The sequence below is a fragment of the Suillus subaureus genome (assembly GCF_016647635.1).
Source record: "Suillus subaureus strain MN1 chromosome Unknown BJ212scaffold_26, whole genome shotgun sequence".
Lineage (NCBI taxonomy): Eukaryota > Fungi > Basidiomycota > Agaricomycetes > Boletales > Suillaceae > Suillus > Suillus subaureus.
This window is the reverse complement of record NW_024538582.1, coordinates 518099-535182: the sequence shown is the minus strand read 5'-3', so window position 1 is coordinate 535182 and position 17084 is coordinate 518099. Positions and strand designations below refer to the sequence as shown.

Below are 17084 nucleotides of genomic sequence, written 5' to 3'. Positions count from 1 at the left end.
ACAACGGTCACGTCCACATAGGACTGAGGTCACAAAGCAAGTTCCATCTTAGCATCCTCCCGCCATACGTGCCCACATTGTGGTCTTTTTGCGCAATGATCCCTTTCAGCCATGACTACGGAAGTGGTGATTGACATGCAGGCCGACAGACTGGAATCTCGTATCCATTCGGCCATCTATGCAATGGGCGACGGACTACCAGCAGACGTTTGATGACGAGTGTGTAAAGACTGTCCATTTCGAAAGATTTAAAAAGTTTATTTTCAAGATCGCTAACGCTCTGGTCACCTTATTCGGTAGCAGGTATCAATTCAAAAGTGCATCCGGATCTGCTTGCGAACTCTCGTTTTTGGACGAGTTAAAACCCTGTCTTCACTGACATACTACAATGTTCGATTTCTAGGTATACCATGTCATTGGTAGTCCTGAATCTCACCATTGAGTATGTACAATGGGATAGCGGAGCCTTTGTTTCTACTTTTTTTTCGAGACCCGATAAACTGTTGCGCAGCTGACTACTCAACCCGTCTGGCTAGCTAAGTGTGTAGGCGGTCGGATTGTATTGCCCTGTCGTTAACCATGCTGTGTCTTTCAGCAGGGCCCATAACCACATTCTATAGAAGATTATAACTTGGACCATGTCGATGCCGAGCTAATTGTCCCATGTCCGAATGTGAGTTTGAACTGCATGTAAAAAAATTTCGATTTGACTGATCATTGACGAAACATATTCTGTAGCTCAGTCTTCATGTGTGAGTCGGTGATAGTATCTTCTCAATGGCAATGTATCGGAAGATGATTTAAATTGTTGTTTGTGACACCTGCGTTGGTGACGATGTTGGGATTAGCTATGACAAGAGCACCTCATGCATCGCACTACAGTCAGACCACCATCCCCAATACAGGTGTAGTAACTCTTGTGGTTGCGACATCATTCTGCTCTGTTAATAAAGTCCTAAATGTGAAGCATTCTACGGACGCTAACCTACGCCGCTCTGGCGTGATAGATGTTTGCGTTATATTCTTTGGCGACGGCAAGTACTCACTCCGTCTGTCCTTGAGCAGTCCACTTGTTGATTTTGCTCACAGGATACCAGGCCTTGCTCCACTCACCGCAGTCATGAGACGAATATCTTATACAATTCATAGAGGGTTACACGATGCGTGGTGCAATTATCCTCGTGCACTTCCACGAAAGCTTGGGCAGGGCGGGATGAGCAGTCGTGATTTATATGTAAGTCGGCTGGCGTATTCACCTGTCTTTGCAGGTCCACAGTTGATCTACGGCGTGTGACGTCGATTTGTTATCACTATTACTTGCTACTATAATCATTTTTATGTGTAAGTTCTGGTGGCAATAACGTTCAATGGAGGGCGTACGACATACTTCATCCCATGAAGTTTATGTACACAGTATTCATTAAAGGGACTCCGGCTGACTGCTGATTCATGAGGGGACGCGCCCGTCCGCATTTTCATCCTCAGAATTGACTGGGACAGAACTCGTTGAAGACTTGCAAGAATTGATTAAAAGTAAGAAATCTCGACTTCATGATGTGGATACCGATACTATCATCGTTATGAAGGTGAGCAGTCAATTTGTGGCTTTATCATATTTTCACAGACTGGATCAAAGGTTCTTTGCGACATCAATCTGGAGTCAGAGTGTGGGCACTTGGAAATTTTGGATCACGAAGTTCGGATATACCTCTCGGAAGTGTTCAAGACTCAACCCAAGCGTAACCATCTCTATGTCGTCATTGACGCTCCTGAAAATGGTGAGTTATACATGCATTGTGAATGCTTGCTATGCTGATGAACACTTTCCGGATTCTGAATAATAGTGGTTACTAGACTTGTGATACTAGATAATGAGTTGCGCTCTCCTTATCTCCGGGACTTCCTGGATGAAACACCCCAAAACGTGAATCCCATGCCAAGGTGTTAACAATATCATCGCATCAATGTGTTGTGTTGTCGTCGTTGTCGTCATTAGAGGCACTTCCTGATGCAAAAGCCTGGGATGTATGGCCATAGAACCACATTTACCCTAATTAACAAGTAAATTAGCAGACTTGCAAATTTACGCTAATTTACATAGGTTAATTTGACCTCCCGGATAGCCTCGCATGCTAATTAGCCCTGTTAATCTGGCCTCACTATCCTGCAGGCCCACGAAGTTCGCTTTGATCCTTGTCGCCGAAATGAACCGGTAGATATAATCCATCACATCGTACATTCTGCAATCCCAAAGATCCGAGATTCAAGAACAATATTAATGTCTCCTCATCATTGGAAGAATCCCCGCCCACCCTAGTAGGCTTAGAACAACAAACTCGCAGCAATATCTACATTCCCACCCGCCGCACCCAACATACTGATCGCCACCTCCCGCGATACGCTAAGTCCCATGATCAACTCGATAGCAGAATCTGGGTGTCATGATTGGGCAGCGGCGGGACGCACCGATGGATGTGGCGTAGGCGCCGAACCCAGCGTGTTTTCTCCACCTGGGAACGACGAGCTGCTGGTCCCAGCGCTTCTACCACCACTCGTTCGTACAGGCTGCGGAGTGTTACTGGAAGAGCTTGAGGTAGATGCGATGGGATCGTCCATAGAAATGGGATGGATAACAAGCGACGAAAGGTTTACTGGACACCCTTCGCACTTGAACCTTGAGTCGAGACACTACGCCACTAAACACATTCTTTGATGCCCTGGTTGAGGTTTTCATCTGCATTTCGGCGATGTCGCTTGTAACTGACAGGGTTTGTGTGGCACGTAAATTCAAATTCAAACTCGAGATAGTTGTGGCTGTCGTCAGGTTTCGAGCGACGTTCCAAGGATATTACGAAGTGATTATATGCCGAGCTTTGGATTCAGCTAAAAGGCGAGTTGATCCAACACGGGAGTTAGCGATACCACTGCACCTACGACTGCGTATGGTCTTGGCTAGCGATACATCAAGTTCGAAATCGCTTGTCACTAGCGGTTTACTGGGAGGGGTACCCGACACGGGGAATGCCAGTGGGTCGCAACCTGCAATGTTTGCAAGTCTCGTAACTTGTGAGTTGTGCTATCCATGAAGTAGTAAGCACTCGGCACTATGCTGATGCATAATTGACTCGGGACATACCGGGAATTCGCGTGGATCACACTGGACCTAACAATATATATGAAGAAGTCGACTGGAAGGTGTTGGGCAGGAAGGTACCTGAAGAGAAAGTAGAAGTATCGTTATCAACCAGCGGGAAAAGCCCACGAAAGAGAAGTAGTACACTCCAGAAGGCGCTAAGCGATTTTCAGGACAGACTGGAATTTATATTTTGTGGGTGTACAAATGACGTTGATCTTGTGGCAAATATCCGTACTTCACGATGCATGATGACGCAGTACGATACCGGGAAAGTGAAGTGGAGTTATTATTCTTGAGACGGGGAACTCGGCAGTATGTTGGAGCAAGATGGAGCGAGAATGCAACGTCCAGACTCATCAAATCACTTATCAGATATGACCTCAATACACAGTTGCTCACGGGTATATATCGATCAGGATTGAAACGCTGCGCGTCGAACTTATCCACTCAATCAGTAAGTTCTCGTACATAGAGCGGCCCTTCTGACCTTGATAGGGTAATGTGGTCTGTACAAAGTATCTGCCTTGGCGCCTCCAGGGTCCGATAATGAACGAGACTACTATCGGGAGATGACGTCAGCTCAGCTTGACTGGTAGGATCTAGAAATCAGACAAGGATATTGCTGTGTTCGGGTAAGTCACCATCAGCAGGGGAAGATTCGTGACACTCCCAGTACGATGCACGAAGGACATCAAGCTTTCGTTGCCTTCGCCTGTGAATTCGAACCCGGGAGAGACAACTATGCACATCATAAATAAGAATATGATATCACTGTAGCCAATGATTTTTGAGGCGCAAAGTAGTCTTGATTCCAGCATTTCAATCATCTATCAATGGTCATCGGCGCCCGGCCACCCCCATGCGATGGTCCGAGTTGCTCCGTCATGCCATGACTGTACTCTACGGCTAGCCAGGGTGGACATCGTAGAACGAAGAGTGCCAACGAATCCAGCTCCATTCGACTGAATGATAGCGTCGATGAACACCGGATGCCTGGTAACAGCGATAATTTCCAGCATCAGAATGAATATGACATCTAATTGGCTCACCATTTTCCATAGATCTCTTCTGTCCGCTCTGCCGCATAATCTACCCACGTCCACCCTAACGCCCTAACCTCCGACCACCATTCCGGATCACTTTCGTCACTGGTCATGATAACATGTGTGGCTTCAATCCCTTTTCGTATGCGAAGCTCCTCTTGTACCTCGGATACCCTGCGCGCAATGACGGACAACGAGGCAAAGCATTGATCCACAGGAACACCCTGACATTGATCGCGAAAGTCACCATGTCGTATGTGGACGGATACATACTATCCAAAGTTAGATCTGTAGAGCACCCTGTACCCGGAAAAGTCCACTCACGGGAGGTGTCGGTTCATTTGCTGGCACGTTCATGGCACGCCGGGCATGCATATCGGCAAGCCTTTCCATGCTTGCAGTCCATCGCATGTGTTGGCCTACAAATCTCCACGCGGGAGAATAGTCTAATTCCCATTCCCATGTATGATGGGCGCTTACGTAGTAAAGGAAGTCGAAGCATAATACGTGCTCGTCCGGGGGCAGGGAAACCTGATGCTGAGGAGAAGGGTGATTCGTTAACGGTAATGCCAGGCTGTTCGAGCGAGTCTCTGGAAATCCGAGTGATGCAAGTGGCCAAAAGGATGCATGATTGTCGTGTTTGCTAGGAGATGTCAGCTCGACCCAAGGTGGAGCTCGCGTCCACGAGATATCTGTGATGGCCATGTATTTAATCGCCGAAGAGGAATGTTCGAGGTTGTCTCACCAAGCTTGAGTAGGTTCAGGGAGGGACTTCCCCGTGGTGCAGGAATCGGGATGTGCTGTTGGACGGTTTCCCAGATACTCCAACAACCAAGATCGTCGAGAACTTGACTTTCTGGGTCTTTTACTTCGTGCCATTCAAGCAAGTGAATCCCTATGGCTTGACTAAGTCGAGGGATGTCGAACACTTCCCCAAAAACAAATGGAGGTGCACCTGGGTCGATATGAGTAGAAAGGAACTTTGGGATTATGGGTGTACGCTCTGTTATGAGTGCCAGGTAAATCAAATTGGCCTAGTTTTTGTGAGAAACTCGGACAACGCCAGAAGTGGATCGTTTACTTACATAGGTTATCACGTCGTTCGCTAACGAATAACTGTTATCAGTGATCCAATATTCAAGTGGTTGGTTGACGTACTCCATCCCGCTGAAGCCCACGATGTAATGTACTTCGTGTCATTGCGAAGGTTATCTAAGACCAATGTTATTGTGATACCCGAGCCTTGGACATTTTCATTGAATACTAACCTCGAAAGTGTTGAGTGGGTGGGCCTTGGACATATGACTGTGAGTCTAAATTGAAGATAGTAGAATGCGCAGGGGGATCCTGTATGTCTAGTCTATAGCTCGAGGGCTTGAGCAGGAGAGTTCCAAAGCCGAGCAAAAAGGTACCGGTCAGAGCTGCGCAGATTGTCCTGAGAGATGGCATCCTGCTTTTGACACGGAACATGGGAATACCGTTGAATGGATTCTCTAGGTGGTCGTGAAAGTCCTATTTCGGGCTCTCTCCTAGCAGGCACTTGTTTGACTGTCTGTTCAGTTCATGACAGGGTAGTCGAAGCAAGGGTGGGAGTCCTCGAGTTTGTGTGCGGATCATACACATGGCGGACACAGCTTGCGGTTACGTATGATGCGGTACCTGAGCAGAACTTATAATAGTTGCCATTTTGGGTGTACCGAGCTCATCACTGCAATCATGGTTAAGCACGCGCGGGATACTTTGTTGCAGAGGTTGTAGACTCAGTGAGTGACATGTAAATGTCACTGGAGACTTGGAACGTGTAAGACTGGCTGAAGACGATCAATGTACTGAGCGATAGGGGTATGGTGCTCACTGTTTGCCAGAAACCAAACACCAATGTCATTACCCGGACATTGAGAACAGGCTAGAGTCAACAACACAGCTACGCACTGGGAGATTACGTGCAATTCGTACTGCGAGTGTGTGACTCGGAGATGCTGGATGACATAATTAAAGTTTTGTGGCTGTGAAGATCTCAGGTTGCTGCGTAGGTGCTTATATCTCTTGGTTTGAAACTAAATCGTCGTTAACAGAACGATTCTTGGATGGTACAAGTGACCGCACCAACTTTCCCGCCGACCCTTGTCGATCTCAGCAGAAATGCCTCTGTCATATCATCATCCTCCGAAACTGACATCCTGGCGGAATTGTCAAAGTCTCCCCGCCCACGACCAGCACGTACATTCTCTTCCCCACGTTCTCAAAGCCCACAGTCCAGAACTGCTACTCCCTCCAGACCTCCAAATTACCTTACTCGTGAACTCGGAGTATCCAGCCATCCACAACCAGAACCTGTACAAGCTCAACAGCAGACCAAGGAGAGGAGCAAGAGTAGGAAGGGATCACGGGAGGCAAGTAGGGCGAGGAGTGCGAATGGCAGACTGGGAGCACAAGATTTTTCCTTTGGAGACACCCTTGGAGAAGGATCTTACTCAACAGTGTGTACATCGCTCATAACCCACACCGTCTACTCATACCACCTCAGGTAATGCGCGCACAATATATTCGAACTGGACAGGAATACGCTATCAAGATCCTTGACAAGAACCATCTAATTCGAAAGGACAAGATGCTCGTTGCCCTCGCAGAGAAGAACGTCCTCGTCAAACTGGGTGCCGGTCACCCTGGTATCATACACCTACACTGGACCTTTCAGGATGAGTGGAGTCTATGTCAGTACCACGTTCCTCTCTGTATGCTGTGTGTGTGTGCATCCGATCCCGGTCATCGGCCGGCTATTCCTCTTTGGCGGTTAGTGATTCACACTGCCACGCATGCTTTAGTGATCGGGTGCATGGACCACGCATATATCCGCTTTTCTCATAAACACACGTCGTTAATCTCCTACCAGTCTTCGTCCTTGACTTGGCGCCCAATGGAGAGATGCAATCTCGCATATCACGCCTTGGCTCCCTAAGCCTCACCTCTTCCAGATATTACGCGGCACAAATCATCGACGCACTAGAATATATCCATGGGAAAGACGTCATCCATAGGTGCGTTACTCCATCACCTTTCCTGGAGGCCATCTCCACCTCGCCCGAAAAAGGGTACAATTACTGATGTCATTTTCAGAGACCTCAAACCCGAAAACCTTCTTCTAGATAGCCAGTTTCGAATAAAGATTACTGATTTTGGTACCGGAAAGATATTAGAGAACGGAGGTAAGCTAATTCCTTCCGTGTATACGCCTTTCTCACAAGTCCCGAAGCGGAGAAAGCCAACACATTTGTGGGCACTGCGCAATACGTCGCACCAGAGTTACTAGAGAGCAACGAGACAAGTAAGAGGTGCGCTTACCTTTCAAAGCATGCGCATATATCTTTGGTTCCTCGAGTGTTATTACATTCATGCTCTTCGTTCCTGGCGTCAGTAGCTTACCATTTACATCCGCTGTCTTGCCTTCCTCGAACACAACTCATCAAGGTACTGATCTCCATTATAGCTCGGATCTCTGGGCACTCGGCTGTATAATCTATCAAATGATCTCCGGCAGATTCGCATTCCAAGGCCTCAGCGAATACCTCACCTGGCAAAAGATCAAGTCTCTCGACTACACCTTCCCAGACGGATTCGACGAAGATGCCCAGGACCTCATACGGCGTCTCTTCGTACGTGAACCGACACAGCGGCTCGGCGCCGGCGGTCCAGACTCTGCTCACTCATACGCGGCACTTCGGGCACATCCATTTTTCGCGTCTGTGTCGTGGGAGACGCTGTGGACTGATCCTGCACCTTCCTTGGAGGCGGGGCTGGTGAAGAAGGACGTGTCTGTGGCGGATGAGGTGGAGGGGGCACAGTGGGATGATGTGGGGGAGATGTGGGACCGATTAGTGGGCGGGAATGCTGATGTGAGTAGTGGGAGTGGGGAGGGCGAGGTAAGTGGGGATGGTGTGGGGTGGGCGAGGGACAGCGAGGGGACGATGTTGAATTCATTCAAGACACAACATGCAGGGGGTGGGTATGCGGAAGAGGGCCCGATGGGAGAGATGCCAGATTATATCGTGTGGCAGTCAAGGGCTCGTGAGGGGAGGGTGATGCCGGGGTTAGAAGAGGATTTAGAGGAGACAGAGACGGTCCTTGGCGAGCGCGAGCACGACACTGCATTACCGGACATGCAAACATCTCCACCACTAATACCCCAGGCCGGAGCGGGACCTCTGTCACCATCGGAAGCGTCTCCTGTCCCTACTGAGACCATTCCCCCAGCTATATCAATCCACGTCCCCAAAGTGAACGGACCAGGCTCAGGCTCCAGCTCTTCAGACGGGAGCCCCGTCGAAGGGGTGACAGCAGATCTCACCGTGAAGCTGAGGATTGGCTCAGATGCGGCAGCGAAGCTAAAACCAAGTCTATCGCGCGGACGGAATCGCGCGCAGACTCCGGTACAGGGTAACGGGCCATGTTCGAATGCTGATTGGTGCGTCGTTGATATACTCAAGTTCTCAAAACTATCCTAATCATATATATATTTGCTTCTCTTTTGTCACGATAGGTCAAGCCTTCTCTTACCGTCCGAACGCGTCCTCTTCCACACGCGCGTCGAGGCTCGGTCACCGAAACGTCGTGGTAGTAAACTACGTCTCCCGATTAGCGCGAGTCTCACGAAGACGAAGACGCGGCAGCTGGTGCTTACTAGTATGCGGTTGTTATGCGTGAAGCAGAAGGACGGTGGTCAAATGAGCTTGAAGAGTGAGGTCGGGTTGAGGGCTGGAGATAAGGGCAAGGAGCGCGAGAAGCCAAGGGAAGCCAAGGAGAAAGAGCGGGACGCAAGTAAGGACTGCAGAAATGTGATTGAGAGCGCAGAGCCAAAAGGCGAGCGGGAGTTTGTTATTTTGACTGTCAGTCCTTTCACTCCTGTTCCACGTGTTTTGCACCGCTGATCTTCGTGCATGTCGCAGTCTAATAGATCACAGACATACGCTGCAGAGACGAGCACTATGTCTGCGATGTGGGTGGAGAAGATCAACGAGGCTCTCGTTCGGGGAAATGCGCATCTCCAGACACGGACTCAGACATGAGGGGATTTGGACTGGGGTTAGGATGATATCCAAATGTAATTCACCGTCTTCATGCGCATCTGCGAACTCGACGACTCGGGATTGATATATCTTCTATCTCGGCCTGGAGTTTGGACAAATTCACGCGCGACTCGGAGTAACGATTTATGTAGTAATTGATATTGGTATTGGTATGTGCGTGCGTACATGTACAATTTGTATTACTTACAGGAACATTCGTTTTGGATCCGGGATTGGGTTATCGGTATCGGCATTTTTGCCCTTGTGTGTTGTATTTCCTGGGGTAAGTAATAAGTATATCCTCAATCGCTGTGTACGATGAACTTTTTGTCTCATAATATTGACGACAAATGATAAATCAAACTATGGGATTCATGGATCTGTGGTGCGAGCAGTGTTGAAATGAAATTTGGAGGAGTCGGACCTTGGCGATGGTCCGAGTCACTGCCATGATCATAGGCAACGATCTAAGCGCCTTGGAAAATTTCGTTGATGAAATGATCCTGAATTCTGAATTCAATTCCTCGCTCTCTCAGAGTCCTTGCTGACGGGTGTGCTCTGCAGCTGAAGATACTATCACTGCAGAAAACCGCAGATTACGTCTGGGACGCATCTGGCACGAATCTAGACATTCGCACCACATTCGTCGCACATTTTACTCACATCATAGCAACGCTAAAACTTCATACTAATCCTCTCATTATGACCAAATCCTGGCAACATTCTATGCGCTGTCCTCGAGCCTAGGATAAGCTCAAGCTTAATTAAGGTATCATGCATGTATATTTTGACATAGCATTTATATAAAACATATTTGTTTTTGATATCTTCGAGCGCGTGACGTTTATGAGGCCGTCGCGTCACGCCGCGTCGACGTCGTAGTTCTCAAGTCCATGACTTGCTTGTGTAGCTGTCTCACCCATTGCTTGTAATCTTCGAACCATGGGTAGAAAGGTAAGGACCATGAAGATATCTACTTCGCTGACCGAGGAAATCCTTCAATCAGGAGGAACTTGTACCCTGCTGATGCACGAAATGTGGGAAGACTGTCCTTCAGTTTACTATGGTCACTCCATGAACTCGGAGAAGACACGTAGAACAAGACACGGACCTGTTGAATGCACGACGGGCAGCCCAGGAATACAGTAAACATCAGAACAACTCGATTGCTGCTACTAGTACCAATGGACCCAGTCTCTGAAACTCAAACAATGTCCCTGAGTGGGATCCCAGTTATGACAACCTTCTGGACTCAACAGATACAAGTCCAATGGTCTATTCCTCAAGTTTACCTCCATCACCAAACCTCATTGCGGAAGACTCGCATGATGTTATAACAGACATTCAAGATCTGGATTTCAACTACTACCAAGATGACACGACTCTATTGGACGAAGGCAACAGTTGTAACAATGATATTTTTTATGATGATGATCTTGATCACCCTCACTCTCTGTCTCCACCATCTCGCCCACAATCCACCAGTCCCAAGTTCATCGAAAATGTTGATAATGCACCAATGAATCCCAGTGCCGACAACCCAGTCCCTCCCACGATGAACCATGCTGGCTCTGGTGCTGATGATGAGGATCTGCTTCAAGAGCTTGTTCCTGCTTTTCAACAGACACCTCCTGTTTGACTACTTTACCTGCAGGCAGCAATTGCTCACATTATTGGATCTTCGACAGTCGCCGAGGCCACCAATCAGATTCAAGACGGCCTGGATCTTATTGAGCTTTGTGGTGCATTACCGACATTCCCCATTCCTCGACGCTCGATCATCACCGTGAAGAAACACTTAGGACTCCAAATGGATGACTATGTTTTGAGGATCCCTATATGTGATGTATGCTACAAACGCTACTCTCTCGATGACATTCAGAAACTTGACACCCCTATATGCACGGTCTCTCGTTGCAAAGGGAATGTGTATCGTACCAAATGTGAACATACAGACCCTGCAACAGGTGAAGATTGGTTCAAGCGTATCCCTGTAAAGGTCCTCGTTTATTGCCCCATAATCAAAGCAGTACAGCACTTCCTTCTGAGGTCAACATTTGTCACCAATCTATGAGACACCTCTCAAGATATCGATCGCACAGAGCTCTCAGATGACAACTTGATGCATGATATACACGATGGCGCTGAGTGGACGAAGTTCGAAGTTGGTCTCAAGCGGGTATGTTTACCTGATGGCAGCATCACAGATATCGAGGAGTCCCCAGGCTCATGGCGTCCACTTGTTTGCTGTGATGTTGGACTCAGTATGACACTCAACATTGACTGGTAAGCTTATTCCCCTCAATGTCACAATGGTAGTAATAGATCTGAATCTTTGTAAAGGTTCAGAATCACTGAGGGTAGACCTCATTCCTTGGGTGTGGTGTATATTTCCTTCAATAACTTACACCGATCAGTAAGATACCTCATGCACAATGTCCACCTGGCGCTTGTCATCCCAGGACCCAAGGAACCAAGTCTCGAGAACCTCAATTACTGTCTCAAGCCCCTTATGGATGATATCCATCATCTATACAAAGGTACCTTCATTTCTCCACCTGACATGATTCTCTAATTACGAGTCAGGCCTTTATATGCGTATGTATGGATTTCAGCGCCCCCATGAGGTTCATGCAGCTGTTCTATGCGAAAATTCGGATATTCCTGTGACCCGCAAGTTGACCGGAATGGCGGGACATAGCCACAAGACTCACCCCTGCAATTTTTGCTTCATTTCTCTCATTGACATTGATTCTTCAGTGGCATATGACATTACAAGTACATCTAGTCTCTAATTCTGAAAGCTGCCTATGGTTATTGCTCAAACTTATCAAGATTTTCATATGCAGGATGACTGGAAACTACTTGAGCATGCACATCATTCAAAGTTATCTACAACTAAAGCTGCTCGCAAGAGTATTCTTGATGAGCATGGAGTCCGATACTCCATTCTCAATGAGCTGCCAGGTTGGCTACCGATGCGCTGTTCACCGATCGACTTTATGCACAACTTTTATGGTATTTTGTTCTGCTTTGAATTGTAAGCTGACAAGTCTTTTCTTCCATACATAGTGCTTGTCAAGCGCTTTCTATTTGATATTGTTATGGCAGGACATCTCCTTGATAGCACGGGTTGGGACCTGTTTCAAAACTCCATCAATTCAGTTATCTGGCCATTGGGAATTGGACGCCTTCCCAAAAATGTGATCTCTTGGCTGATGTATACGGTATACCTGACCGTTTTTGCTGATGTTGCACTCTTAGCTTGCCGATGATCATGGGCTCCCCAAGGCTGATCAATGGTGACATCTCTCGAGCATATATCCATTCATACTGTGGCTATGTTGGCGAGATCATCGTGATGAAATCAAGGCCTCCACACCACCAGTACCTGCATCTGCGAAGCCCCAACCAACTTTCAAACATGATTTACAAACGATATACAAACTCGTTCTCTATCTCTCTGTGTCTGAGCAGATCCTTGCTAGCAAAGCAATATCAATCAATGATATAGATCAAGGTCAAGCATACTTACAACTCTATTGTCAAGGTCTCGAGTCGCTCGGTGTCCATCAAACAATCAACAGTCATCTCGCCATGCATTACTCCCTTGTCTTCCGCCAATATGGACCTGCATATGCCACGTGGCTCTTTGGCTTTGAACACTTCAATGGTGTCTTAGAGGACGTGAACCTCAATGGACATGGAGGTGGTGAGATGGAATACTCATTAGCGCGTGATTGGGTTGAAAAACATTGACTTTATGAACTTGTAAGTTCGTTCTTGCCTTGCAACAATACTTATAGTTTCAAATAATAGGCTATTTCTTTACCTGAAGGGGCATCCGACAAGGAACATAAACTCGTCCAATGGGCCATTGACCAAAAGGGTCTTGATCACGGCACATTACGCATTCAAATTGCTCAATTTACATCAGGTGAGTTTCAACAGAACAGTCAACTTGAACATCCTATTAACATTGAGAACAGCCAGTTCTATCTTGCCTCCATGGCTCACTTCGAAGACGAAATTCACCAGCTTACGGGGCCTTCAGCATCCGCAGGTATATCAACTGCTTGTTGGATTCTTGCAGCACAAGTTTCCCGACCTCAATGTTGTTGACGATATGACAGCGGAGCTAGGCACTACTGTTCTCTTCGCTAGTCGGTCAGCAAAGGTTCTCCCCTTCATTGTCAAGGATGGCATCTGATTTGGGTCTGCAACTGCAACTCAAACAAATGCTGACCAGTTTGCAGGTGTCTTGATGCATGACACACGTGTCCCTTGCAAAATCATATATCATTTTGAAATACACCTTCCCGACCAAGTGTTCTACTGCTCCGCTGTTCAGAAGATGGTATCTGACGATAAAATTCCTGTAATGCTGTGGGATCGTTTGTGAGCATTTTTCATTCACTCATATATTTTATTAACTCCTTGAACTGTACTCTAGTGCAACTGATCTTGGTGTGAACATCGTTTACGAGAATATCTTTGGACCACTCGAGATAATCACATCAAGTCAACTTTCATGTGCAGTAGCAATCATTCCCATCACGACCAATGTTCTTGTGGAGGAGAAGTCCTTGTGGGTAGTTCAGTCCTTTGACCGGGTGAGTCCTATGAAAGATTTTTCCTTATTCCCAAACTCATTTACCTCTAGACTGGGCTTGAAGCTGATGATAACTGGTTGCGCAGTGATTCAGACAAAGATGGTGACATTGCAAGCTAGGTAGGACTCTATTTTTAAAACTTAGTTGAATAAAATATCAACATCATCAATACCTTCAAGAATTTTGCCAAGCTTTTGCTGCGCAGTCTCAAGCACGCTCATACTAGCCTCATTGACAGTGTTTCGTTGGCACACAATCACCTTCTTGGCAGTTCTGGAGTCCTGAGCCTTCCCCTTTCCTTTCCTATCCTTCACCAGCTCCCTTGGCTCCTCTTCACCCCATGCTTCACCACTGTGAGCAACACACCCAGAGTCAAACCAGTCTGCATTTTCCTCAAGGATTACAGTCTTGACCATCCATGAATGTATATGTGTGGCCAAGGTTCGTGCAAGAGGTGGTGGGCCTGTCTTTTGTTCAGCTGCTCTTCTCCACTGCTTCACTAACTTGGCTTGGTCAGGTCGCGGGTCTTTTACCTCATCTATGGCTGCAAAGAGCGCGGACAACTAACAAAATACAGTAAGTGCTTATGGTGTTGACAGCATCGGTGACAGCACTTACCTCAAGGCTTCGCCATTCTGGCTCCATTGTCAAGAAGGTGCGTGCTTCACCTGGATGCTGTTCTGGGTCATCTTCATCATCTGACATCGCATTTAAAATGAATGCTGAGTCGTATTTAGGGTCTTGCCACTTCTCATCACATTCATTTGATCTGCATTTCCTCTTGTGCGCATCAAGTTTCTGATGGAACGACCAGTAAGTACAATCTCATTACCACAGAAAACACATACTGATTGAACACGTGAATTCATGTGCGCACGATCCAAACCTCCATCAACAATCTCCACGTCATCCCCCAGGTCATCATCTTCATCTACTCGCTTCCTTTTCTTGTCCGCTTTTCTGTATTCACCCGCCATTCGCATATATTTTGACTGCACACTTTTTTCAATTTGGCCAGGAAGGATCGCAAGGAGAATTCCCTTCATTGCATCTCCCATCTGTGGTCCCACAAGACGGATCCGATCCACTACCCTCTGCAAACCTGCTGTGTTGATACTGTCATCGTGCTTTCCTACCCGCCAGTCAAAGCGAATCAAGTCTTTCCCTGTAGCAGGATCTTTCGGCCATTTATCTGTCCCTTCTCCGATACCCATTGGGTAGCCAGGTAAGTGCTGTGCATCGAGTTTCTGGAGGCCTAGCAGAATTTTGAAGCTTTCGCCTACTAGGTCCTTCGTTCCAGTGTTCAGTTCAGTTTTTTTTGCTGTGTGACATACTAAAAGGTATGTACTTTGAATATTTTGCTCTTCAGTGCATCATCACTTGCATGCTGCTGATCATCCTTCTCCACCTTCACATTTGTGCTAGATTGCTGCCCACCATCATCTATCTGCTCACCCTCATCATTCTCAACATCTGCATCATCACCAGCTTGAATATACTCAATGCCGACCTGCGCTTCGATGCATCGCAATTGCTCATCTGCATCTTTCTGTTGCAACTTCAGGTGCGAATTTTCGGCTTTGAGAAGCTTGTTCTTGTTGTATAGGAACTGAAACTTCTTTCTGCTTGGTCTTTAAAGGTCGAAAATTTCATTTCAAGCTGTTCATGGGCAACAATTGTGGCATTGAGTCTTGCAAGGTTCGCGGACATCGTGAGGGGGAGAATTCAACTGTACCATTACTCAGACATTTTACAGTGCTTGTAACTACATCTGAGATTCACCACTAGTACTGCTATATGATCTGCTTGTTGCTATGGCCAATGATTCGCAGCGCAAGCAGTAATTGGTGAGCTATAGCGGGCTGCAGCTGGCAGCTGGGGGTACTGGTAAGTAGGACAAAATTTATTATATAATAAATAATATCAATATTTGGCGTACATGCTCGAGGATTATAGAGTGAACGAGTCACGCAAGAACCTACGTGAAATGAGACACGGATACACGAAAATTGCGACCAATCGTTTGACATTACAGTGACAACGGACCTGACAAAAATCTTGCACGAGTTTGCTACGGATCTGGAGGTTTTTGCCACATCCGTCCCAGACATAATCTGCCTTTTTCTGCAGTGTATGTCATTGCGGCCGCGTACGTTGTTAATTGATCCTGTACGTACATACCATCATAGAGTCTTACACGGTTACACGTGACCATCACGACGACACATCATCTACTCGTCGTCTCGTCCACAGCCTTATGCAACGAACCGCACACGATCATGATGACCTACCATCTTCTTCCCAGGGACTTTTGTTAAGTAAACGGCCTTTTGCCAAGAGTCCGATCGCAAGGATCTATTGCCAGTGAGGTGAATCTCAATAGGCTCGTCACGCTATGCTACATTTTGACTGTCCTTCATCCGTTAGTACTTTAGTGGCGAAGCGGGTAAAGAGCCTGCCAAAAATATATAGACTAGGTCATAACGGTGCGTCCGACTCTTTTATCCATTACACCCTCTCAGCGCTGTCTTGATTAGGTTGGCGTCATACCTTCACCAGAGGTCAATCTACCGGCAATCACGGGATCTGTTTCTAGCTGTGCAAACTGATGCCTGTCACCGCCGCATCAGCTCCACAATGCAAATTGAAGATTTGATACTCACCATTTCTAGCATCCTCATGATACGACAACTCGATATCCGAGACAGAGTGCAAGAAGGTGCGCATGAAGCGACAAACTGCCAGAGGAGAGATTTAACATTGAGATATGTGCGCTACCCGGGTTAAACGTGAGTTTTCTGTTTGCTGCATGTAGATCTCCCCCTATTTCGGGTTTTGACAGTACCTGGGAAGATCTGACATGCTCCCCGCTGTGCTATAAGGCAGCGAGAGTGGAGATAATGGGCCTTTTGATGATCAGAATGTCAGTATTGAATTGATAGACCACATGTGTGGTAGGGGCCTCTCGACAATGGCATCTGACCGGGAAAACGTTTAACGAACAGTTCCAAAAGTACCTCTTTTGCGGTGTTCAGATCTCTTTGGTGATCCGAGCGCTGGATGGTGGTATATCTAGCACAAATGTTATCGTCATACAGCCATCAAGTTCGCCGCTCCCTCACATCCATCCTCTAACAGTATGACCGTAGTCTCAGACGACCCTGGCTGGTGGCTGTGGATCACTTCGTGGCACATTTCCAGCTATTTTGTAGGTTCGTGGTAGTCGGAC

General features: G+C 47.1%; 7 protein-coding genes across 7 annotated transcripts; 5 read left to right on the top strand and 2 right to left on the bottom strand.

Annotated features, from left to right (window-relative positions):
• Positions 1 to 850: 850 nt before the first annotated feature.
• On the top strand, positions 851 to 1948 carry BJ212DRAFT_1483201 (uncharacterized protein; the record flags this gene model as incomplete). Its single annotated transcript, XM_041340582.1, has 5 exons — positions 851 to 1049; positions 1098 to 1234; positions 1455 to 1586; positions 1637 to 1778; positions 1845 to 1948. 5 exons carry the CDS (start codon positions 851 to 853, stop codon positions 1946 to 1948), a joined length of 714 nt encoding a protein of 237 aa, XP_041190741.1.
• A 167-nt stretch (positions 1949 to 2115) lies between these two features.
• Positions 2116 to 3732, top strand: BJ212DRAFT_1589043 (uncharacterized protein; the record flags this gene model as incomplete). Its single annotated transcript, XM_041342448.1, has 5 exons — positions 2116 to 2646; positions 2768 to 3027; positions 3182 to 3328; positions 3528 to 3590; positions 3653 to 3732. The coding sequence occupies exons 1-5, from the start codon at positions 2411 to 2413 to the stop codon at positions 3730 to 3732; spliced, it is 786 nt and encodes a 261-aa protein (XP_041190740.1). The 5' UTR covers positions 2116 to 2410.
• Positions 3733 to 3966: 234 nt separating this feature from the next.
• Positions 3967 to 5628, bottom strand: BJ212DRAFT_1483200 (uncharacterized protein; the record flags this gene model as incomplete). The annotated part of the gene is made up of 7 exons (XM_041340581.1): positions 3967 to 4129; positions 4186 to 4451; positions 4504 to 4871; positions 4925 to 5213; positions 5265 to 5284; positions 5338 to 5391; positions 5448 to 5628. 7 exons carry the CDS (start codon positions 5626 to 5628, stop codon positions 3967 to 3969), a joined length of 1341 nt encoding a protein of 446 aa, XP_041190739.1.
• A 638-nt stretch (positions 5629 to 6266) lies between these two features.
• On the top strand, positions 6267 to 9242 carry BJ212DRAFT_1483199 (kinase-like domain-containing protein; the record flags this gene model as incomplete). Its single annotated transcript, XM_041340580.1, has 9 exons — positions 6267 to 6659; positions 6707 to 6893; positions 7073 to 7217; positions 7297 to 7385; positions 7433 to 7511; positions 7667 to 8099; positions 8163 to 8641; positions 8717 to 9062; positions 9123 to 9242. 9 exons carry the CDS (start codon positions 6267 to 6269, stop codon positions 9240 to 9242), a joined length of 2271 nt encoding a protein of 756 aa, XP_041190738.1.
• A 1270-nt stretch (positions 9243 to 10512) lies between these two features.
• On the top strand, positions 10513 to 11316 carry BJ212DRAFT_1483198 (uncharacterized protein; the record flags this gene model as incomplete). Its single annotated transcript, XM_041340579.1, has 2 exons — positions 10513 to 10848; positions 10897 to 11316. 2 exons carry the CDS (start codon positions 10513 to 10515, stop codon positions 11314 to 11316), a joined length of 756 nt encoding a protein of 251 aa, XP_041190737.1.
• A 526-nt stretch (positions 11317 to 11842) lies between these two features.
• Positions 11843 to 13001, top strand: BJ212DRAFT_1448170 (uncharacterized protein; the record flags this gene model as incomplete). The annotated part of the gene is made up of 5 exons (XM_041338506.1): positions 11843 to 12020; positions 12078 to 12260; positions 12315 to 12462; positions 12560 to 12762; positions 12793 to 13001. The coding sequence occupies 5 exons, from the start codon at positions 11843 to 11845 to the stop codon at positions 12999 to 13001; spliced, it is 921 nt and encodes a 306-aa protein (XP_041190736.1).
• A 994-nt stretch (positions 13002 to 13995) lies between these two features.
• BJ212DRAFT_1483196 (uncharacterized protein) lies at positions 13996 to 15565 on the bottom strand (the record flags this gene model as incomplete). Its single annotated transcript, XM_041340578.1, has 5 exons — positions 13996 to 14418; positions 14474 to 14653; positions 14704 to 15144; positions 15204 to 15473; positions 15530 to 15565. The coding sequence occupies 5 exons, from the start codon at positions 15563 to 15565 to the stop codon at positions 13996 to 13998; spliced, it is 1350 nt and encodes a 449-aa protein (XP_041190735.1).
• Between the last annotated feature and the right edge of the window lie 1519 nt (positions 15566 to 17084).